A 25238-nucleotide genomic window follows, 5' to 3' on the forward strand; every position below is an offset into this window, starting at 1 on the left:
TCTGCAGTTATTTCATTTCCTTTCTCCCCATTCCCATAAAATTCATAATAAGCAACAGTGCAAAACTGTATTTAGTTACAACGTCCTAAGTATCTATAGGAAATTGTACTTTGAACTTCTGTTTCATCATAATTGATACATAAATTAACCACAAAAATCTTATCTTAACAAGCTCTAAAATTTTCATGTTAACATTTTTAAAGATTAGCATAAAATGTCCATTTTGGTGCACAAATGTTAACTTAACTTTAACTTTAACTTTAGGTAATCAGTATCTACATATTTATGCATTGATTCAGTAAATATTTAGAGTATCTGTTTTATGTGCTGGGGTGCACCCATGAGCAAGACAGGTAAGATTCCTTTTCTCACAGAGCTTACAATCTATTGAAGACAGATAAGGAGTAACCAAGCAGGTCCATTTTTAAAAGAGAGGAAAATATCAAATAGTTATAAACTCTATGGTGCAATGGTAAAGAATCCTGGAGAAGGAAATGGCAACCCACTGCAGTATTCTTGCCTGGAGAATTCTATGGACAGAGAAGCCTGGCGGATTGGAGTCCCTGGGGTTGTACAGAGTTAGACACAACTGAGCAGGCACGTGAGCATGCACACACATGAACTGTATTGAGACTAGGGATTTAACTGCTCTAGATCAGGGGTGATCAGGGAAGACTTCTTAGAGCGGAGATATGGAAGCTGAAATCTGAAAGGCCAGCCAAGGCCTTTGGGGTCAGCAGAAGAGTCACACCAGGCAGAAGTACCAGTTGGAGTAGAGAGCCTAAGACAGAACATCTTGATGTGGGCTTAAGGAAGAAGTGGAAAGTAGACAGATGTCAGACAGGTAGGGCTTTGGAATCCTGAGTCAAGTGTTCAGGTTCTATACTTAGTGGAATAGAGAGCGAGTAGAAGATTTGGGGTGAGGGAGAAGTAGGGTTAGAATGGTATAAACCAAGAGTTCCATTTTGGCATTTTGAGCATCCATGTGGAGATGAGCTAGAATGTCTAGTGTGAAGTTGGACATATGAGAGAGAAGGAAAGTCAGCACAGAGATGATATTAAAGCCATGGGACACAATGACTCCATCTTGACAGCATGTAGATAGGGGCCTGGAACAGTGCTTAAAATTGAATAGTGAGGGACTCAGTGAGGTCATCCTAAAGGGTTAACGTCCTTTAAAGCAAATAACACTTTATTTGGCACTAGGTAAGTCAACCACAGACATTTACCAACCTTTAGCAATTTGCTGTCAAAGTAAGGTAATATACTGGGAATGAGGGTCTCAGAAGGATGATGGGAAGGGAATGTGAGAATAATGGTACCGCTCTAATTTCTTCGGAAGAAAATTGCTCTAGGAGTGAAGAGGATTTGAATGAAAACAGATAAATTGGATCAGAAAGCACTGAAGTGTTTGATGATGAGTTTGAATTCTGTGTTGACACTGTGAGACAATCAGCACTTACTGCATCTAATTTGTACAGTGTTCACATATGTGACACAAAGCCTAGTACATAAAATCAGTGACAATTGCTGTTCTGTTCTGTCTTCCACTGTCAAACCTTTCTCGGTCTAGGCCCTGATTACAGAGGAATAGGTATCGCATTTGCTGTGCTGAGTATCTTAGCTGTAACCTGCGGACTGATCTGGCTCTTCTTCCGAAGGAACCGTTGGCACTGGTTGGGCTTCTCTTCAGTTCGGTATCAACAAGGAGGGAATGAAGATGAAATTATGCTTCCTTCTTTCCATGACTAAACTCTTCTAGAGGTTTGCTAATTTGCACTGATGGTTTAGGAAAAATGAGCCATTTAAAATTTTCCCAATGTCAGTATTTACTGTTTCAATGTTGAGGTCTTAGGTACTCTTTTTGTTTAATTATAATGCTGGTATCTACAGTTACGCACAAAATGCCATGTTTATAACTACTTAATAGCATGAAAAGATACCAAAGTTGGAACTGAAGTCCAAATTGTTCATAGGGTAATGAGTTTAATGTGCATTTTCTCTGTAAGAATGTAGTTGGTAACTAGGATATGAATGGCATTTTAACAAAATGTCTTAGGAGATAAAATTGGCATTACTGGGTCACATATGTACATTTAATTTTAAGAACATCTAAGCCAAATGCAAAATTAGTACCTCTAGATAAAAACAAAACTGTAAATAATATCAACATTGTTTTAAATTAGTCATTTGTAGCATTTGGGGGAAATTATTGAACAATGAAACATGCAAACAGCAAAATTATGCCTCTTGGCAAGATTTTCTTATACTGTTCCAAAGATATTTCATACTAAAATTATTTAAATGCAATAATTTTGTTCTGTTCATAGTTTTTCAAAGGCTTTTAAAGATTTAGTGCTTAATGTTTTTATAGGTGTGGAAATATTTTTAGATTGATTAGATATCGCACTGTGTTTTTTGTTTTATATAAAACATATGTTTTCTTTTTAAAGGGAATCAGCTAAGGATGAGATTTTTTTGAAAATTTCACAGTTTATATATTTAATATAGTATGGCAACTTCTGACCAAGAAATTTTTATTCTTTGTTGCCTTTTTACATAAGAGATAGGAGGTCTGTGAAAATTGTGTATATTTGTAAAAATGAATTTTACAATGAAACTCTAAATCTTGTGATTACTACTAAAATATTTAAAATTGTGAATGATTTAGGAAACACGGTTTTATGGTTATTGTTTTGAATTTTACCACCTAGAATATAGTCTTAATAATAGCTTCTACTGGATATTGTGAATGTTTTATTCAGTGTTTAACTTATATTAACATATGTACTTTATTTTTGTAGAAAATCCACAGATTTATTTTAAAATTTAGTGTTTATATTATGATAATGTTGTAAATAACTTTCTAAGACATTTTAGTGGTCTAACACGCTGTAGTATGGTTGTCCTGAACTATTTTATACTGAATTTGTTAAATTCTCTTACTCTGTTATCTGTGCAGTTTTAGTTGTTAAGACTTTCTTCAATGAACTGAACAAATTTGATGCAACAAGTACAGGTATATATAGTTGTGATGCCATAATAAAATCATTTTCTTTTTTTTTTTTTAAGTAAAACTATTGTTGATCTTACGTAAAAGTATTTGTTTTCCGTTTTGAAAAATAAGTCTCTAGATTGGGTTTTATTATGTTACGCATATAGCGTGACAAGAAAAAAGTGTCCAGCTATTGTAAAGCAAGGCATCAAGATCTTGTGTGCACTTTTAAAAGAATAAATATAATCATTTGTACATCTCTGAGTGTTTGATTTTAGGCTCCTTTTTGGATTCCTCTGACTCAGCGTTTCTTCTGACTTACTGGGTCAGCAGGGGTCCCACCTATAATACACTTGCTTCTCACTATGTTTGCCTCCCTCAGGAGATCCTGCGCACCGCCTCCCACCCCACGGCATTCATCAACCACTTCTAAGTCAGTAATTCAAATATCTAGTTTCAGGTTCATATTTCTAACTCCCACTGAACAATCTCTATGAAAGTCCTTCTTACCGTGACCAGAGCTGCCCATATTGTGTTCCCTTTCTCAGAAGAACTGAAGACAGCCTTTTCCAATCTTCCTAACTAATCCAACCCTCACATGTGGTCTGACAAAATTGATCTTTCAAAACAAGGCACCTAAAAAAACAGATGATCAGGTATAGAGGACAAGTTTAGAAGTGACCAGTAAATACCCGCTGACAGTATTCTCCCTTCCCCAGTCCTCCCTGCAGCTGTTTGCTGTAGTGTTGGAAACCCCAGTCTCGACTCGCTGCTGAGTTGATGCTAGGGAAAGCCAGGGTTTCTTTCTCTTTGGTTCATTTAATCCTAAAAGCCTCTTGGAGAAACAAAGACCTGATTACTCACTAACTCACCTAAAAAGACAAATTTTAACTATTAAGTTCAACAACTTTTTACCTAAAAAAACAAATTTCAACTATATCTCAAAGACTTTATTATTTTTAATTGGAGGATAATTGCTTTACAATGTTCTGTTTGTTTCTGCCATACAACAGTGTGAATCAGCCATAAGTATACATATGCCCCCTCCGTCTTGAACCTCCCTACCACTCCCCACTTCATCCCACCCCTCTAGATTGTCAAAGACATTTTTAAAAAAAACTAGACCTCATGATCTGTATAGTTCAGTTCAGGTGCTCAGTCGTGTCCGACTCTTTGCGACGCCATGAATCGAAGCACGCCAGGCCTCCCTGTCCATCACCAACTCTCGGAGTTCACTCAGACTCATGTCCATTGAGTTGGTGATGCCATCCAGCCATCTCATCCTCTGTTGTCCCCTTCTCCTCCTGCCCCCAATCCCTCCCAGCATTAGGGTCTTTTCCAATGAGTCAACTCTTCGTATGAGGTGGCCAAAGTATTGGAGTTTCAGCTTTAGCATCAGTCCTTCCAATGAACACCTAGGACTGATCTCCTTTGGAATGGACTGGTTGGATCTCCTTGCAGTCCAAGGGACTCTCAAGAGTCTTCTCCAACACCACAGTTCAAAAGCATCAATTCTTCGGTGCTCAGCTTTCTTCACAGTCCAACTCTCACATCCATACATGACTACTGGAAAAACTATCATAGCCTTGACTAGATGGACCTTTGTTGGCAAAGTAATGTCTCTGCTTTTGAATATGCTATCTAGGTTGGTCATAACTTTCCTTCCAAGGAGTAAGCGTCTTTTAATTTCATGGCTGCAGTCACCATCTGCAGTGATTTTGGAGCCCCAAAAAATAGTCTGACACTGTTTCCACTGTTTCCCCATCTATTTCCCATGAAGTGATGGGACCGCATGCCATGATCTTAGTTTTCTGAATGTTGAGCTTTAAGCCAACTTTTTCACTCTCCTCTTTCACTTGCATCAAGAGGCTTTTTAGTTCCTCTTCACTTTCTGCCATAAGGGTGTTGTTATCTGCATATCTGAGGTTATTGATATTTTTCCCTGCAGTCTTGATTCCAGCTTGTGCTTCTTCCAGCCCAGCGTTTCTCATGATGTCCTCTGCATATAAGTTAAATAAGCAGGGTGACTTATTAAATAACTTAATAAATAAATAAACTTATTAAATAATAAATAAATAAACTTTATTTATTAAGTTAAATAAACATATGCAGCCTTAACGTACTGCTTTTCCTATTTGGAACCAGTCTGTTGTTCCATGTCCAGTTCTAACTGTTGCCTCCTGACCTGCATATAGGTTTCTCAAGAGGCAGGTCAGGTGGTCTGGTATTCCCATCTCTTTCACCTAGAGCCAGACATCCTGGAATGTGAAGTCAAGTGGGCCTTAGAAAGCATCACTACGAACAAAGACAGTGGAGGTGATGGAATTCCAGTTGAGCTATTCCAAATCCTGAAAGATGATGATGTGAAAGTGCTGCATTCAATATGCCAGCAAATTTGGAAAACTCAGCAGTGGCCACAGAACTGGAAAAGGTCAGGTTTCATTCCAATCCCAAAGGCAATGCCAAAGAATGCTCAAACTACCACACAATTGCACTCATCTCACACGCTAGTAAAGTAATGCTCAAAATTCTCCAAGCCAGGCTTCAGCAATATGTGAACCATGAACTTCCTGATGTTCAAGCTGGTTTTAGAAAAGGCAGAGGAACCAGAGAGATCAAATTGCCAACATCTGCTGGATCATGGAAAAAGCAAGAGAGTTCCAGAAAAACATCTATTTCTGCTTTATTGACTATGCCAAAGCCTTTGACTATGTGGATCACAATAAACTGTGGAAAATTCTGAAAGAGATGGGAATGATCTGTATAGTAAACTCTAATTTCCTTTACATTCTAAATTAAAACGTTCTCACACTATTATATCTCAACAAATTTAGTACACATCTATTTCTCCTTTTGCCCAAGCTAACTTAATCAGTTCTGCCCAAGCAGAATCTGAGAGTCTTTTTTTCCATTCTCCCAAACAATTCTTCTTCTTATATTCTCTTTGTATTAATATGAAGACAGCATACCCCTTGTTTCCCAGGATAGAAACTCAGAATTCATCCTTAAATCCTCTCTTTCTCATCTCTCTAATCCAGCAACTCTGTCAGTTTTTCCCCACACTTCTCATCGACTGGTCATCTTCATTGCCAGCTGTCTTTAATTCAGAACTTTATCCTCTTTTCTTTCTGGATTATCTGCACAAGGTTCTTCACTGGTCTTCCTCATCAGCCTTTCCCCTGCACCCCATCTTTCCCATTCCTGAACCTAGGGAAGCTGAGAGTTACAGAGGAGGACTCCCCTTCTATTTTGGTCTCCATTTATGTAGTCCTAAGTACTTTAGGGGACAAGGCAATGGCACCCCACTCCAGTACTCTTGCCTGGCAAACTCCATGGATGGAGGAGCCTGGTAGGCTGCAGTTCATGGGGTTGCTAAGAGTCGGACATGACTGAGCGACTTCCCTTTCACTTTTCACTTTCCTGCATTGGAGAAGGAAATGGCAACCCACTCCAGTGTTCTTGCCTGGAGAATCCCAGGGATGGGGGAGCCTGATGGGCTGCCGTCTATGGGGTCGCACAGAGTCGGACACGACTGAAGTGACTTAGCAGCAGCAGCAGCAGCAGCAGCAGCAGCAAGTACTTTAGGACAAAAGGGAGCTCAGCATTGCCCAGCCCAGGACCCTCTCCAGGAACCTTAAGGGGTTGAAGTCAGTCCTGAGTAGTTCTAGGGTTTTGGTTTCCTGGCCAAATGCCCACTCTTTTTAAAAAAAATGGTGTTTTTTTTTTTTCATTTTTTCTCTATTTTAATATTGATTTGTTTATTTTATTCGGCTTCGTGGTATCTTGAGTTGCAGCATGCAAACTCTTGGTTGTGGCATGTGGGATCTAGTTCCCTGACCCAGGGTCAAGCCCAGGTCCCCTGCATTGGCAGCACAGAATTTAGCCCCTGGACCACCAGTGAAGTTCCCCAACACCCTCTTAATACAAAGTAGGGTCAAGTCAATATTGTTTCAAGGGCTAAACAACAAAGAGGCAGAGTCAGATGAAACTGGAGTCCAGGAATTAGGAAAACATTGGTGATCAACCAATAGAAATGCAGAAAATCACCAGAGTCCAGACAGGAGTAAGCTGAAAAGTGAAAGGAAATTAGGAAACAGAGAACATGAAATTTTGAGATGTAGAGATGGGCCATAGCTAGAGTGAGAAGAAGGAAAGGTGAAGAAGACTTCTTCCCAAAGGAGGTGGGGGAAGAGATTTACAGATTTAGAAGCTGAGAGGAATGAAAACAAAACACATCATTGGTAACCAATGAACAGAGAGAAGTGATGCAGGGGAGAAAGGGGAAGGTCTTGAAGAAGATGAGAGGGCAGATCTAGATCCATATATAAAGGAGCTAGGTTTGGATGGGATGGGAGGAAGCTTGCCTTCCTCTCTAAGGACAGAAGAGAATGACCTGTGTGGAAGAGAAGGGGAGAGCAGACAGGTATTTGAAGATGTTTATCTATACCTGATGGCCTCTATTTTCCTAGTGAGTAGAAGGTGAAGTCTTTTTCAGAGAAAGATAAATATTGAATGGGGTTTCAGCTTAAAGAGTATAATAAAAAAATAGAAATATTCTATGTGGGGAATGAATGAGAGAGGAGAATGAGCAAGACAAAATAAAAGACTGCAGAAGAGGCTTACTGGGCTCACATGAAATTAAAAGCCATATATTAGTAGTGACAACCATCAGGAGAATAAGTAGATTTCTTCTACCTGCCCTTGGCTGCTTAACTAAAATTGAGGGAAAGGAGACTATGAAGGAGAAAATAGAGCCCCTATCCTCAAAAAATTAAAGATAGAACTACCATGTGATCCAGCAGTCTCACTTCTGGGTGTAAAACGAAGTCAAGGGATTGGAGCCCGGAATGAGGTCAAAGAGGACGTAAACAGTGAAAGAGAAGGAAAACCAGTGTGAGATGCGATTGGAAAGTAGGCCATCATGATGAGAGGTTTTGACGAAATAACCATATTTTCCCATGCAGAGGGGGTAAGTAGCCTGTCTTATATTAGCATAAAAAATGAGGAAGTGTGCACCAGAGTCAACAGTGGGGAAAATATGTCTTCCTTTAGTTCAAATGACTGAAAAATAAAAGACTGCTGACATGGGTTATTTGCCTAAAGTAGATTGATTCATGAAGGTGCTACTTCTACTGTAAATCTAATGATTATTTGAAAATTAATAAAAATCCACATTGATATAGTGTGCTTTGGTGCCTGAGGTAGGGGGTGGAGATAACTTATTCAGATAAGTTGACTGTTCATTTCCCCTGTGTAGTTAGCAGGATGGGAGTCCCCAGAATCGGGAGGTTTGAATATTTAAACACTGTGTACATTTGAAAGGATTTGCTTTGGGTTTGGGTTTAGTATACAAATAGTCTGAGGAATAATGGAAATAAATCAGTTGAGCAAGTCCTTGATACTTTGGCAAAGAGGCTGAACCGGGAGAGGCCGGGAGAGTCCAGCAGAAGACCTGGGCTCTGGTCCAATTTTTGGCATTCACTGTGTGCCCATGGCTAAGTCACATCCTTTCTTTGGGCCTCAGTTTCTTTATCAGTAAATGAAGATGGCCCCTACCATCTCTGACTTTCTGAGACTCCTTACAGACCCCTTTGGTCAGATGGTGCAATCACTCCATTTCCAGTTGGACAATCAATAGCATGGAAAAGATTAGACTTGATCTTTTTAATAGACTAATTTTTGAGCAGTCTTAGGATAAACATTGAGCAGAAAGTACAGAGTTCCCATGTACATCCTTATGTCTCGCCACCTTTTTCTTATTATTAGCATCTTGCATTAATGTGGTACATTGGGTAAAATTGATCCAATTCAGATACATTATTCTTAACTAAAGTGCAGAGTTTACATTAAGATTCCTCTTTATGTATATTCTATATACATAGAATATTCTATATTTTTGTATAGAATATATTGTATATTCTATACAAATGTATATTCTATAGTTTTGACAAATGTATAATGATACGTATCTACCGTTACAGTATTGTTCAAAACAGTCTTACTGCCCTAAAAGTGCTCTGTGCTCCACCTAGTCATGTCTCCCTTACCACCTCCCTCAACCCTTGACAACCACTGATTTTTTTTTTAACTGATACCACAGTTTTGTCTTGCCAAAATATACAGTTGAAATAATAGGGTATGTGGGCTTTTCAGACAGGCTTTTTTCACTTAGCAATATGTGTTTAAGTTCATTCCATGGCTTGATGGTTCATTTCTGTCTAGTGTTGAATAATATTTCATTGTGTGGATGTACCACAGTCTATTTATCCAATGACCTACTAAAGGATAGCTTGGCTGCTTCAAATATCTATATGTAAGTTTTTGTGAATATGTAACATTTCAACCAAGGATAAACACCAAGGAGCATGATCCCTGAATCATACGATAAGAGTATATTTAGTTTCCTGAGAAGCTACAAAGCTGTCTTCCAAAGTGGCTGTACCATTTGGCATTCTCACTGGAAATGAATGAGAATTCATTTCATTCTCTTCTTCAGCATTTGCTGTTGTCAGTGTTTTGGATTTTAAAAGTCATTCTAATAGGTGTACAGTGGTATCTGGTTTTAATTTGAAGTTCCCTAGTGACATATGATGTTGAGTGTGTTTTCATGTACTTTTTGCTATATTTATATATCTTATTTGTTGAAGTGTCTGTTCAACTCATTTGTAAATTTTAACAGTGAGTTGTTTATGTTTGTATTCTTGAGTTTAGACTCAATTTTAAAACACTCTTTTGCTAATGACATGAGACAATGTCAGAGTTTAAACAAGCAGCCTGTGTTACTTTGATTTGTCTGATTCCAGAGACCCCCCGGCTATTCAAGTTATAGTTGCATAGCTCATATGTATAGTAACAAACATGATTGCTGCTGTTTTTCTTAAACAACAGAAATTTATTGTGTCACAGTTTTGGAGGCCAGAAGTTCAGAATCAAAGTATCCAAAGTATTCCTTTCAAGGGCTGTCAAGCACAGTTTAAAGACCCCCTCATCCAAGAGCTGATGGCAGAAGTTGTCTGATGGCCACAGCCCACTGAGAGAACCTTTGAAAAGGTTTCTGGCTATTGGGTTCAAAGAACAAACACCATTTTAACCAAGTGATCAAAGTTAACATTACCAGTGATAAGACAGAACGCCGTGGCGTTCCTGGGCTGGGCATGCCACTTCTGTGGTATTCTTGCCAAAAACCAACCAACCAACAACAACAACAAAACACAGAAATATAACCCGAATCCTCTGCTTCCAATCTCCCTCAAGAGGAAGCATCAGACAAACCCAAACTAAAGGACGTTCTACACAGCAACTGTACTCTTCAAACTTGTTTCCAGATAAGCAGTGACACAGGACCTGTCCCACAGTAGAGAGACTGAGGACACGTGACATCGCAGCGCAGTGTATGACCTCGGATTGGATTTTAGGACAGAAAAATGATCAGAAGGACAACTGATGAAATACGACAAGGGCTGTAGCTTAGCCCACACTATTAGATCAGTGTTAATATACTGGCTTTGACCATTGCACTTAAGTTACGTACGACGTTAAGATTTAGAGAAAGAAGCTGGCTGAAGCGTTACGGAAATTCTTTGGAAACGTTTTTGAAAAGCTGAATTGATTTCGGTTCAGATGAAGTTTTTAAAAGCACTGTGAGCCGGGGCGCCGGCCGGAAGGCAGGGCGGGCGGGCTCTCGGCCCGGCCGGGGCGGCTGGTGGGAGGGGTCGGACGGCGGCTCTGCACTTCCGAGAAGCGCGCGCCCGGCCCGCAGCGCCGTCATGCCACGAGCCGCACCTCCCGCTCTTCTGCTGCCGCTGCTGGGCCTCGCCGCCGCCGCCGCCGCGGGTAAGCTGGCCCCCGGCCGCGCCCCCTCCTCGGCCTGGAAGCGGGCGCCCGGAGCAGACCCTCCACCCTCTCCCCGGGCGAGGGCTGCCTCTCGACGGGCAGGTCGCGCTCGCCTGCGCGCCCACCCCAAGCGCCTCCGGAGGCTGGTCATCACCCCTCGCCTCTCTCTGCGTTCGGTGGGCTCCGTGAGAGCGCCCCCGGGGAGGAGATAGCCCGCAGGGAAGGGATCTCCGGGGACCCCAGAGCGCCCTTCGTCTCCCACCGTGTCCACATCCTTAGCACGGACCCCAGTCGCGGGCAAGGGTCCCCAAACGGGGCTAATTGACAGGAGAGCAGAAAGACTTAAGAGCGCCAGGATGAGCGTAGTTTCACGGCCGTTTGGGGCTGAAAGGGGAAGTGGGGAAGTTAGACTGCGGAGATTTTCCCCAGCTCGGCTGCAGCTGGGGTGGGATGGGAGTGGGAGGAAGCTGACCCTTTTTTTGCTCTCGGCCTTGTTTGTCCATTTGGTTGGTGTTCAAGATGTTGAAACAGGAAAACAGTTCAGCCAAATAACCCCTGAGTGGAAGTGAGGAGAGAACAGGCGAGGCTTGGATTCCACTTAAGACGTGTGATTTAAAAATCTTTTAAGTCTAGTCTGCTGTTGTGCAAATTTCATCTAAAAAATGACTCGTGATTTCCAAAATAAGTTCCGAGGAAAACAGACTCTTCAATATGTTTTGTGTTTTTTAAAAACAAGTTTCTCTTGTAACCGTGTCAAATATGTTGTTGGGGGAAACTCTGGGGAAAGACTTACATCCAAAACCACTATTGATTGAACAATTCTGGGAATTAAGGAGCAAAATAAAGAAAAACAGAGTGAGTACTTGCATGGGTCTGAATAAATTGATTATGCAAGAGTTTGGCATTTTTTCCCCCTGAATTTCACTGCTGCTTTATAAATTCCTGCTGGAAGCCTGCTGACAGGATCTCAGTGTTGGAGGCAGTGGTAGCATAAGCGGCTCCGAACTTGCTTACAAACTCAGAGCTCCTATCCTGACACCTTTTGTCGACCAGCATTTATGGCCAGTTATGCCATCTGCTGCCTATGGAGGAGCAGAAAGGAGAGTGTCACTCTGTTCAGACTGAGCACATCAGGTTTGTCCAAAACAAGGCTGGACTAGAGATGCTGCCAAGCCCTCTTTATGCACACCCTCCTTATGTTTGCCAGTTACATTTAACTGCCTATTTAAGCCACCCTCTGGGTTGCCAAGCCTGGAAGAGTTGATGCTTTCAAACTGTGGTGCTGGAGAAGATTCTTGAGAGTCCCTTGGACAGCAAGGAGATCAAACCAGTTAATCCTAAAGGAAATCAACCCTGAATGTTCATGGAAAGGTCTGATGCTGAAGCTGGAGCTCCAATACTTTGCCTATCTGATGTGAATAGTCAACTCATTAGAAAAGACCCTGATGCTGGGAAAGATTGAAGGCAAAAGGAGAAGGCAGCAGAGGATGAGATAGTTCAATAGCATCACAGACTCAATGGACATGAATTTGAGCAAACTCTGGGAGATAGTGAAGGACACAGAAGCCTGGTGTGCTGCAGTCCATGGATTCGCAGAAGAGTTGGACACGACTGGAGTGAATGAACAACTGAGTTTCTGTGCCTTTGTATGTCAGACTAAGAAAAAAAAATACTTGTCAGATTTCTTTAGAAGCCCATTTCTAGATTTTGATGTCTCTCTTCTTCAGAGAAGCTGTTTTGATCAGCAGTGGAGGACAAGCATTTACCCATCTGGGTCCTTGTACTTCTTAATAGAAATGGGTGAGACCAGATGAGGAATTCAGGCAGGGCTTTACTGGGACTCGAGCTGCAGTGGAGGGGAGCAAAAACAAGTAACAGGTGCCCTTGCTTGCTCCCTAAGTGGGGGTGAGCTGGTCCCTAAATGGGGTGAGGGTAGGGGCTGACGTAGTCCCAGCCAGAGAAGTGGCTTGGATGGGCTGCCCACCCCCTTGTGTGTGCAGAGATCAGGCTCAGTACCCTGCTTTTGCTCCTGGCAGCTCAGAAGTGGCAGTTGGGTTTTGATCTTTTTGTATCTTGTTGCTTAAAGTTTGCCCCAGCTGCCCCTGCTTGCCGTTATTTTTAGTCTCATAGTGTCTTTGTATTCTGCGGCTTGAGGAGACATTTGTCCAGGTGCAAGCACAGTAGCAAAGGGTCTCAGGTCCCAGCCTGTCTCAAAACTGTCTTTGGAAAGTTTTGTCTTTTTTGTTTTGTTTTAATAAGTCCAGTATGGTTACATAGACTTTTTAAGAGCCAAAGAAGTACATGTTGAATAAATTAATGCTGTGAATTAATCAGCTTCTCTCAGGAGGTTTTAAGGATTAAATTAGAAGGTGCATGAGTTTTGGCTTTAGGTACAGACTGTGTGGGCTTTACTGAATTGCCCAACTCATTGCATTTCAGTTAAAATGGAGATTATGACCATAGGGTGATCATGGGCATTCAGGGAGTACGCCATGTCTAGCACCTATTGGAGGCACTGTGAATCTTGGTTTCCCTTTGTTCTCTTCATACAAAATGAAGGGTAATTATTGCAGTTAGATAACATCATGAGTGCAGCTTTATGTGGGTTGATGCATGTGGTAATTGAGCACATTCCCATGCATGCTGATAACATAGAGCTGAAAACCTGTGTCCATGTTTTATTACCATACTTCACCAATTTATCTAGACAAGATCAGGAATAATATTTTGCTTAGAACTAAGTAAAAAGAACTTTTGAAAGTTATTGTGGAATTTGCCGAATGGCAAGATCTTAACAGGAAAGGTCCTATGGTGTTGCAGAAAACATAAATGTAATATTGAAATGGAAATTATTGTTCTCTGTTATTTTGGATTTTATTAGTATAAATGATGTTATGTTTTTCTTAGCTATTATCTTGAAAAATCACAATGAACAAAACATTCTTTAGATATGTGGGTTAGGTGCCATGGCATCCCTTTTAAAAAGTTCTTCTGGAACACCACATTTTGTATGTAGTAAATGATCAGTGGAGATTCCCTAGTGGCTCAGAGGGTAAAGCATCTGCCTGCAATGCAGGAGACCTGGGTTCGTATATATTTCTTGGGTCAGTGATTTCCCATGGGGAGCGTGAATATAAGTGAATGTAAGCATGTTAGAGTAAATCCCATTCTGATGGTGGTTACATGGATCAGAATCTAGGTTGCTGCTGCTAAGTCGCTTTCAGTCATGTCCGACTCTGTGCGACCCCATAGACGGCAGTCAAACAGGCTCCTCTGTCCCTGGGATTCTCCAGGCAAGAATACTGGAGTGGGTTGCCATTTCTTTCTCCAATGCATGAAAGTGAAAAGTGAAAGTGAAGTTTCTCAGTCGTGTCCGACTCTTAGCGACCCCATGGACTGCAGCCTACCAGGCTCCTCCGTCCATGGGATTCTCCAGGCAAGAGTACTGGAGTGAAGTGCCATTGCCTTCTCCAGAATCTAGGTTACTCATTTTGAATTGCCATAGCCTGCAATACTCTGCCTCCTTCCCTGATGTCACCTCTTACCACCCTTCCTGCCATTCACTCTGTTTATCCACACTGACCTCTGCAGGACTCAGCCACCTCTGACTCTTCTGCCCAGACCACCCTCCTCTTCCCCATTCCTTGGCCTGGACCCTTCCACGTCCTTCAGATCTGTGTTCACATGTCCTCTCCCCAGGCCTTTTCTGAACACCCCATCTTCTCTATAACATCCCTGTGTTTTCTCTTCAGAGCACTCATTTCTCTTGGAATGAATCTTGTTTGTCTTCTTGCTTGTTGCTCCCCTCACCAAGGAAGCTCTGTAACAGCAGAAAATTCACTGTATTGTGGATTTTTGTTTTGTTTTGAAATGTGTCTCTATGCTGTATTCTAACTTATAATAAAAGGACAAAAAATTTAGATAAATGGCAGCGGGTCATGGGATTGCAGTTTCTTTCAAATTATTTTTACTTTTGCCCTTGAGCTTATCTCATAATTGAATTCAAAGCATTAAGTCACTTTAATCTATTGATGTGACTTATTCTGACCCTTGTGGATAGCACAATGATGTTTCACCAAAAATTATTTCAGATTGTAAAATTTGAAATGTTAATAAGTGTTTATTTTTCTTCCAATGAAAAAGTTATAATTAGGTATTATTTCAGGACTTCTTTCATTGATAAGCTTTTAAAAATGTACTTAGGTGTTGAAAATTAGTTTTGCAACAGGGTTATCATCCACAATTTTTTTCTGATACATATCAAGTATTTAAGATTATTTTAGATTTTGAGGACAAATCTTCAGGTTGCATCGATAAGGAAATGGACCAGTAAAGTCCAATGAGAAAGGTGCAGAGAAACACTGCCACCCTCATTCTATGAAAAAAAGTCATGACAGCTTTTCTGAGAAAGGACTTGAAGGGAGAAGATGGGGGTCAACATCTTAGAAGCTAGGTTGGGTGACGTTGAGAGGGGACGGAGTGTCAGAGTGGCTGAATTTCCTTAGGATTTAGGGAGATCTTGCAGCCCAGGCCTTCCAGGTTATCAGGGGCCGGGTATGCAACATCGTCCTCCATACACAATTAACGTAATAACCAGTGCCTGTTTCTCCCTCTGCCACAGTGGCCCTTGTAGAAGGTAAGTGACTGACCTATATCTTAATGGGAGGACAAAGGTCTTATTGATGAGGAAAAAAAAAAATACAATCTTGCCTTTCCATTGTTAACATTCAGAACAAGTGTGTCCCAAGGATCACTTCTTCTTCTGCTGTGCCTGGTTCTTTAAAAAAATTAATTACAAGGGAACAGAGAGTTCTATTAGAACTCGCTGGCAATGCAAAATATTCCTGTAGATATACCATCTTATTCTTTTAGCACATGATAATTTTAAGCAGAGGATCTATTTGGAAACTTATTGGAGTTAAATACAAGCTTTTAAAAGTTTCATCAGGTTCCTAAATCTCTGTAAACACAGTAAATCAATAGAATTATAAAATTATACAATCCATAAAGAGTCCTTTCAGTTCAGTTCAGTTTAGTTGCTCAGTTGTGTCCGACTTTTTGCAACACCATGGACTGCAGCATGCCAGCCTTCCCTGTCCATCACTCCTGGAGCTGGCTCAAACTCATGTCCATGGAGTTGGTGATGCCATCCAACCATCTCATCCTCTGTCGTCCCCTTCTCCTCCTGCCTTCAGTCTTTCCCAGCATCAGGGTCTTTTCCAGTGAGTCAGTTCTTCACATCAGGTGGCCAAAATATTGGAGTTTCAGCTTCAGCATCAGTCCTACCAAGGAATATTCAGGACTGATTGCCTTTAGGATTGACTGGTTGGATCTCCTTGCAGTCCAAGGGACTCTCAAGAGTCTTCTCCAGCACCACAGTTCAAGAGCATCAAAGAGTCCTTTAGGTGCAACCTATCTTTCAGGACAACTGTGAAAAAGCAAGAGTAACAGAGAAGCACACTGGAGAGAGCATTGTGAGCAGGATATTTTTTTCTTTTGAGCAAAGTATGTTTATTGAAATATATTTTCTAGAAAATATTACAGGTTCTGTAATTGAAAACTTATGTCAATATTCTGGAAGGCAGATTTTTCATTGTAACAGGATTATAGCAAAGACACTTAAGCATTGAAAATTTAACCTTTCTTTTCTTTTTATTTTTGAGTAATAATTGTCAAAGATTATAATTGTACAATATTAAGAAGTATAGAACAAAACACAGTTAGTTTAGCTTTTCTGTACGTGTGAACCTCAGTAAGTTCTGTCATAGGGGGTATCAGCCTCTATGTGAAAACTTTTCTTAGAGTAAAAATACATTTTTTGAGTAGTGCTTAAGTCTTGTTTCTGGGGCACAGACTCTGGTAGCATGAGAAGAGGGGTTCAGCGCTGAATTAACTGGAGTTACTGTTAATGCTGAAATAAGCCTGAGGAGAACGCTATTGGAAGTTTAAAGAATATGAAGTTAACAATTTGTTTTTTACTTTTTCTGCCTGTAGCTTTTTGTTTTTATTTGTGTGGTTTTTTTTTTTTTTAGTCTTATCACATATTGTTTATTTAATTATTCAACAAGGGTCTTTGTCAAGTATCATTATCATGATACTCCCATCTCAGAGGCCTGTGTGACCTAGATAAGCATTTGGCTTTTTTTTTTTTCCCCCAGCACCTTCAGGTCTCTTTTTTATATGTCACCTTTATGATGATCAGCACACGTGAATGTGTTCTTCTTCAAAGGGTAATACAGCCCCTTTTCCAAGGAGATAGGCTACCTGTGGTTCTTGTGCCTAGGGCTTTGACTTGTGCCATATTATGCTCACCATCCAAGCCACGACTAATCAAAATAAGGGTGGTTTCCTAAATCAAAGACTGACTATACTGAGCTAGGTAGCAACCCAAGAGGGTACCTGGTATAAGAACACTAGGAGGTCTATTTGACTGCTAGGAGATTATCCTCAGATTTCTTATTATTCCATGTATCCTTGCAGAAAGTCTCTATCATTTGGAGTAACCAAAACAAGTCTTCAGTCTTTATAACCAGCAAAGGCCTCTCACACGCTGTATAGTGTAAAGTCCTGTAGAAGTTCAGAGGGGTCAGAGTTTAAGGAAGGTGAAGGAGGGATACCTCACAGAGAACTGACACGTGAGCTGCCACTGAGCAAAAGAATACAGTTTAGTCTATAGATGATTTGGAAATCAGAGATCATTGTAATCATAAAGTCTAAGAACTATTGGGTTGGCCAAAAAGTTTGTTCAGCTTTTTCAGTAAGCTCGTGTGGAAAAAACTGAGTCAACTTTTTGGCCAACCCAATACAAGTGTACAAAGAAACAATTTATAAATTTCACTTCACTTGGTGTTAATTATATTTTATATACATAATAGACATGCTTTATTCCATTTAAACAATATTTCAAAAATTATTTTTATATTCTTATTTATCATCATTACAAAATCCTATGTGTAGCTTTGACTAGAAATAATACACAAGAGCATTTCTCAGCCCATGGTCCAAGAATTTTCAGTGATATGTAAGGTGTTTCAAGTGGCATTAAATGTGGTAATGGAGTTTGTTTCTATTTCCATTTTTTAAAATACTGTAAGACTGAAGGAACAGCAACAAAGGGAGCCAGAAGAAAACAGAAGAAAAATACGAAAGTCAAAGTTTGCAATTCACAGTATATGCCCTCCTGACTTTCAATTTGAGTTTCATTCTGGAAATGACTGCTTTTTTTTTTTTCTATCATGTCTTAATACAGAAAACCGCAGAAAAACCACACTCCTGCCATTACAGAAAACATGAGATGGCAGGAGTGTGGGGTGGGAGAGACCTGCCTAGTTAACCCTTTCAGTGAATACGTGACTCCTCTCATTGTGGTTTTTATGGGGGTCTCTCTACCTGGGATTTCTTCATCTTTCTCCTTTTCCACATGGTAAAGTTATCCTGTGAATTGCAGCTCAAATATTACCTCCTTTCTGAAATGTTTCCTTACTCTTTTTGTGTGTGTGTGCTTACTCAGCCACGTCCGTCTCTTTGTGACCCCATGAACTGTAGCCTGCCAAGCTCCTTTGTCCATGGGGTTTCCCAGGCAAGAATACTGGAGTGGGTTGTCATTCCCTTCTCCAGGGGATCTCACCGAACCCGGGTCTCCTGCATTGCAGGCAGATTCTTTACCATCTGAGCCCCAGGGGAGCAAGTTACTTTTTTTCTTCTATAGTCTCATAACATTTAACCTCTCATACCTTTGATATGTATATGTGTCTGACTCTCCTAGCAGCCTGAAGACTTTAAGTGTAGGACTCATTCCCCTTTAATCAGAGGTCCCCAGCCTCCAGGATCTAATGCCTGATGATCTGAGAGGTGGAGCTGATTTAATAATAATAGAAATAAGATGCACAATAAATATAATGCTCTTGAGTCATCCTGAAACCATCCCCCTGACCCCCATACTCCCCTCACCGCCCCACCCCAGACTGCCCCAATCTGTGGAAAAATTGCTTTCCACAAAACCAGCCCCTGGTGCCCAAAGGTTGGGGACCACTGTCTTAAATCCTTTTATCCTCACTCCTTGGTGCTAACTGTGGTCTCTGACACATGGGAGTTGCTCAGCCAATGACTGTTTGATGGATGATGGTAGTGACAGCTATCAGTAACTTGCCCAGAAGTGTGAAAGAGGGGATTCTGCTTCTGACTCTAGTGAAGTGGGACTCCACTAACACTCCCCCCAAAAACAACTGGAAAATCTAGATGAAATTCTGTAATAACAGTATTTGCAGGCATCAGAGAGCTGTTCAGGCAGCTTGTTGACGTGAGCCCACTATCCTGTGTATTACTTTTCCCTTTAGAAGAACTGTCCACATTTTAAGGACCTAAAAAGAGAGCAGAGTTTTTGGCATTCTCACGGTATTAATGAGACAAAAATTTGAGTTTTTACTTACCAAAGAGGAGGGACGCTAGCCAATCTCCAGGCTTCACTCGGAATCCATGGATATCGGGCCTCACAGAGATTTTAACAGCTCCCTCAGGTGGAATCAACCCTTGATTGTATTCAAATAATCTTCAGTATGCCAGCTGCGTGCCAGGATCCTTTTTAGGGGAGAATGACATCATCTCGAGCCTCCTCATTTTTTTTTATTTTAAATATCAAATACCAGATACTGTGAAATTTTTCCTGCACAGTATCTGGTATTTGATATTTTAAAAAGAAAACAAAAACTACCAGGCATAACAAGAAACAGGCCAAAGCTGGGAAAATAAAAACAGGCCAATAGATATTCCAGAAATTAGAGTTTTCAAAAATGAACTTTAAAATAACTGTAATAAGTTCAAGAACATTTATAAGGTTGAGAATTTCACCAGAGACTCAGAATCTATAAAAGTACAAACAAATGGAAATTGTGTAACTGAAAAATAGCTGACATTATGAACTCAGTAGTTAGGTTTAACAGCAGATTTGTTAAAAATTGAAGAGTAGACTGTACATGTGTGTGCTTAGTCGCTCAGAGAAGGCAATAGCATCCCACTCCAGTACTCTTGCCTGGAAAATCCCATGGATGGAGGAGCCTGGTAGGCTGCAGTCCATGGGGTCGCTAAGAGTCGGACGCGACTGAGAGACTTCACTTTCACTTTCATGCATTGGAGAAGGAAATGGCAACCCACTCCACTGTTCTTGCCTGGAGAATCCCAGGGACAGGGGAGCTTGGTGGGCTGCTGCCTATGGGGTCGCACAGAGTCGGACATGACTGAAGTGACTTAGCAGCAGCAGCTTAGTTGCTAAGTTGTATCTGACTCTTGCGATCCCATGGACTGTAGCCTGCCAGGCTTCTCTGTCCATGGGATTTCCCAGGCAAGAAAACTAGAGTTGGTTGCCATTTCCTTCTCCAAGAGATCTTCCCAACCCTGGGATTGAACCCAAGTCTCCTGTATCTTCTGCATCACAGGCAGATTCTTTACCACTGAGCCACTGGGAAAGCCCAAAGAGTAGGTTAGTACACCATAAAGAACAAGATTATAGTGCCAAAGGCGTTAAAATAGAAAGGAACAAAGTGAACATATTGAACATGTGAAATCTAACATCTATGTATTTTGAGTCCCAGAAATGGGGGAGAAAGAGAGTGGAAAAGCATTATTGAAAGTGATGATAATGGCCAAGAACTTTGCAAAAGTGAGCAATGAAAGTAAAGCCATAGATTCAATAGTTGTGTTGCATTCTTCAGTTCAGTCACTCAGTCATGTCCGACTCTTTGTGACCCCATGAATCGCAGCACGCCAGGCCTCCCTGTCCATCACCAACTCCTGGAGTTCACTCAGACTCACGTCCATCGAGTCACTGTTGCCATCCAACCATCTCATCCTCTGTCGTCCCCTTCTCCTCCTGCCCCCAATCCCTCCCAGCATCAGAGTCTTTTCCAATGAGTCAACTCTTCGCATGAGGTGGCCAAAGTACTGGAGTTTCAGCTTCAATATCATTCCCTCCAAAGAAATCCCAGGGCTGATCTCCTTCAGAATGGACTGGTTGGATCTCCTTGCAGTCCAAGGGACTCTCAAGAGTCTTCTCCAACACCACAGTTCAAAAGCATCAATTCTTCAGTGCTCAGCTTTCTTCACAGGATTCAAAAAAAGACTAGAGATACCACTGTCAAACTACTAAAAATCAAAGACAAAGAAAATCTTGAAAGCAGCCACCAAAGAGCAACCATCAGACTGACATTTGATTTCTCAATAGGAATGAGAGAAGCCGGAACAGTAAAATTACATCTTCAATGAAAAATAAGCTTCAAGAATTTTTTATTTTCAAAAATATCTAAATGGGGAGAAAATATAAAGACATTTCCAGAAAATCACAAATTGAGGGAATTTGTAGTAGACCTACCCTTAAAGAAACACTAAAGGGGTTTATTCAGGCAGACAGAAAATTATTCAAATAAGTAATTCAAATATATAAAAATGAAAAGCAACAGAGAAGGTACATACGTGTTTAAATGAACACTGACCATGCAAAATAGTAAGAGAACAGTAGCACAAAGGGAGGGAAGTTAAACTATTGTAAGATCCTAGAGCTGTCTAGGAAATGGTAAAAGTACTAATTTATTTTCGGTACTAATAAATCAAGATTGCATGGTGTAATTTTCAGGGTACCCACTATAGGAAAAAAATTAAAGAATATATACTCACTAAGCTAAAAAAAAATAGAATATAAAATTGTTTAATAATCCAAAAAGACAACAAGGGAAGAAAAAGAACACAAATCAAGTAGGACAGATAGAAAACAAACAGTGAGGTGGTAGATATAAACCCAAAGGTGTCGATAACTATATTCAATGCTAATGGAAATAGCCATTGTTTTTTCTATGAAAATTTAATATCTCATATCTCTAGGAGTTCATGAAATTCTCATTTTCAAGTTATTTAACAGTGTTTCTCTTTTTCCACATAGACTGCCCTTCATCCACCTGGGTTCAGTTCCAAGACAGTTGTTACATTTTTCTTCAAGAAGCCATCAAAGTTGAAAGCATAGAGGATGTCAGAAATCAGTGTACTAATCACGGTGAGGAGTTTATTCTATTTTGTTTTCTCACAGATCAGTAAAGAATGTTCACTAATTTCTTTAAAAAATGGTTTGTTGTGTCTTTTTACCTTTGGTCCTTGTAACAACTTTTATTCTACGATATGCAAGACAGGCAGTGGAACTGGGGTAAACTCTTGAGTTGGCAGTCAGTTGTTGGACAACACTGCTCAAAGCAGAGTGACAAGAGCAGTGTGTATTTGATGTGAGTACTCTGTGTCAGGCACTGTTCTTAAGCACTTAATACACTTTTACTGGCTTTAATTATTGCAGCAAACCTATCAGGAAGTTTATTCTTTGCCTTCTTTTATCAAGAGAATAAAACTAGTTCAATTATTTGTTCAAGGTTGAATAGGAAATAATTGGCAGAGCCAAGATTCATACCAGGGATTGTGTGATTTTAGGAACAGTGTTCTTAATCACTCTTTCTGCCCTGAAAGTACTGTTTCAGGCATGCAGTGTGGGCAGAAGTCAGATCACATGGTACTGTGACACGTGGTATGGAAGAATCTGTTGTCGTTTTCAGTCGCTAAGTTGTGTCCCACTCTGTTGTGACCCCATTTCATTCTCCAGGGGATCTTCCTGACCCAGGGATAGAACCCGAGTCTCCTTCATTGGCAGGGGGATTCGGTATACTGTTAAATAAAAATGAGAAAAAAGCTATTTGCTACATGATTTGCTCTGTATTCTCTGGGAAATATAATTTCACATTATGAAATATTTTAAATAAAAATGTCATTTTTTAAAGAGCTGTGCTTGAGTGTTCTTTATATATTTGGCTGTTTGGCCCAAAGTGCATCCTTGTTGAGCCTCTAAATTGTGATACTTGTCCGTCAGCCCAGAGTAAAACTATAGTGTCAATTAACATCTTTTTCAACTGAGATACCTGTGATGGTGACATGAGAGTCCTTGATTATTTAAAAGTGCTTTTTATTATTGTGTGAGATCTAAAAATCTCTTGATTATTTCACTAAATTTTCTCTTAAGCACATTCATAACACCAGCATTTAAAAGTACCCTTTATTAGGAGTTCCCCAGCAGTCCAGTGACTAAGACTCTGTGCTCCCAATGCAGGAGACAGAGGTTCAATCCCTCTGCCAATCCCATGGCCAAAAAACAAATTAAAATGCTTTTTACCTGAAAAACACAATTCTGACAACCCACCAATATAACATTTTGGAACAATATCAAATTGCTTTAGGGTGCTTTAATTGAAATCATATTCACTTATTACAGAAGGAATAAATGTAAGCATAGGAGTTTTAAATCCTAAGACATGCCAGTACTACTCAATACATATTTATTGTTTTTCTTAGGAATAAATGTAGGCATAGCAGTTTTAAATCCTATGAAGTGCCATGGAACGCTCAATACATATTTATCATTTTTCTTACTTGCTAAATGGTGTTGAACATTGGCTCTTTGAAGACAAGACATTTCCAACATGCCAATATGGTTTCACTCCAAGGAAATGGAATAATAGGAATTTTGCCGGTCTTATAATATTTTTAAGTGGTGTTTTCTCCCACAACTATTTTCTATCTCTCTGTAAAAAGCCATATTGGGTATACTTAGACAAAAACACAGATTTCAAGAAACAGATTATATGGGAGGCTCAGAGCCAAGACGTGTTCTGTACTCCCGTTGGTTTGTATGAACCACATCATTAGATTTCATTGTCCAGCTTTGATATTTATGTTCAGCAGTTAAGCAACCACATTCACTACAGAGGTATGGCTTTTACTTGTTGACTGACTTCCTCTGCAGTCACTTAAACGAAGTTAATTGTATTTGCTGTTTTTCTTTAGTATATGAAGCAAAACGAAATTGAAAACACCCAGCAACTTTGAGGCCTGATTTTTGATTACTTATTTTGAAGTCTGTTAACTATTTGTTCAAAGCAAAGTAGCCATTTAGGGATTTTAAATTGTTAGATACAAATTTGCTTATAAAGTTGATTTTATATCTAAATAAAAATCTTTATCCCAGTTAAAAATTTATAAATTCTGTTTGTCTTATGTGAATTTTTAAATTTCTTATACATTTTTGATAATGTCATCATTTATTTGATAAATCTTCTATATTTGCTTCCACTATGGAAATACCCATTTTATTGATAAATCAGAAAATTAGCAAAAATATTACCATTAATTTTTTTGCCTAGGGTAGTGTTTAGAACAGTAGGTGGTTTGTAACAGTAGGTAAACATGGATTCAGTGTTTGCTATATATGAAGAAGGAAAAGAATGCAAGAATATTTACATTTGGATTTATCAAGTCTTCACATATTGTAGGACTATACCAAGTCCTATCTTAAACCTATATTTATGGGTATAGAAAATAAGTGACTTGTTATTTTTTGGACTGCTAAGAGCTATATTTAGAAATAGTCCCAGTGCTCTATGCTAATTTACTTGATGTTACTTTTTATTATACTTATTTGGGGTACTGTTATCATTTATATAGGAAAATAACTGTGAGAGCCTAAAATTTTTCTTATTTTGCAACATTTACTCTTTTTTACATTTACCTTTGATTTAGCTATTTTCTTTGTAATAGAACCAATAAGTATTTTCAGTCTTTCCTTTTTGTGATTTGTGTATAAGCTATGTTGCTGCTACTGCTACTGCTAAGTCACTTCAGCCGTGTCTGACTCTGTGCGACCCCATAGATGGCAGCCCACCAGGCACCTCCATCCCTGGGATTCTCCAGGCAAGAACACTGGAGTGGGTTGCCATTTCCTTCTCCAATGCATGAAAGTGAAAAGTGAAAGTGAAGTCGCTCAGTCGTGTCCAACTCTTAGTGACCCCATGGACTGCAGCCCACCAGGCTCCTCCGTCCATGGGATTTTCCAGGCAAGAGTACTGGAGTGGGTCACCATAAGCTATGTTAGTAGCCATTAAAAGAATGAAAGACCCAAATTACATCTCAGTGGCACCCCACTCCAGTACTAGTTTTGGACTAAAGCATTGAGTATTTTAAAGGTCAGTCTTATTTTTTTCTTTTCTTTTAAAAGTTCTTTCTTAATTACACAAATGCACAGTCACTATATAGAAAAACATATGCAAATATTTTAAAAATAAAAGAAAATTACCCTAAATTGTACCATCCTGACTGAACACACACAAGGACATGTAATGACTGTAACATTTTGCTAAGTATCCTTCTAGACTTCCAAACCCCTAGGCAGATATATTTTAGCAAATGTTTGATACATACATATGTCTATGTGCTAACTCACTTCAGTCATGTCCAACTCTTTGTGACCCTATGGACTGTAGCCTGCCAGGCTTCTCTGTCCATGGGATTCTCTAGGCTGGAGTGGGTTGCCATTTTCTACTCCAGGTCATTTTCC

General features: G+C 40.0%; 1 protein-coding gene across 2 annotated transcripts in view; it reads left to right on the forward strand.

Moving 5' to 3' along the window:
• Positions 1-25238, forward strand: part of LY75 (lymphocyte antigen 75) — a 124356-nt gene that overhangs the window by 88102 nt on the left and 11016 nt on the right. The window contains exon 35 of one of the 2 annotated variants that reach the window (XM_070799243.1): positions 21756-21866. In XM_070799243.1, coding sequence (XP_070655344.1) covers positions 21756-21866 — 111 coding nt within the window. Of the gene's footprint in view, positions 1-1573; positions 3251-21755; positions 21867-25238 lie in introns of those variants that run through there. The other variant, XM_019983285.2, reaches the window with a different exon arrangement.

Source organism: Bos indicus, chromosome 2 (genome assembly GCF_029378745.1).
Source record: "Bos indicus isolate NIAB-ARS_2022 breed Sahiwal x Tharparkar chromosome 2, NIAB-ARS_B.indTharparkar_mat_pri_1.0, whole genome shotgun sequence".
Lineage (NCBI taxonomy): Eukaryota > Metazoa > Chordata > Mammalia > Artiodactyla > Bovidae > Bos > Bos indicus.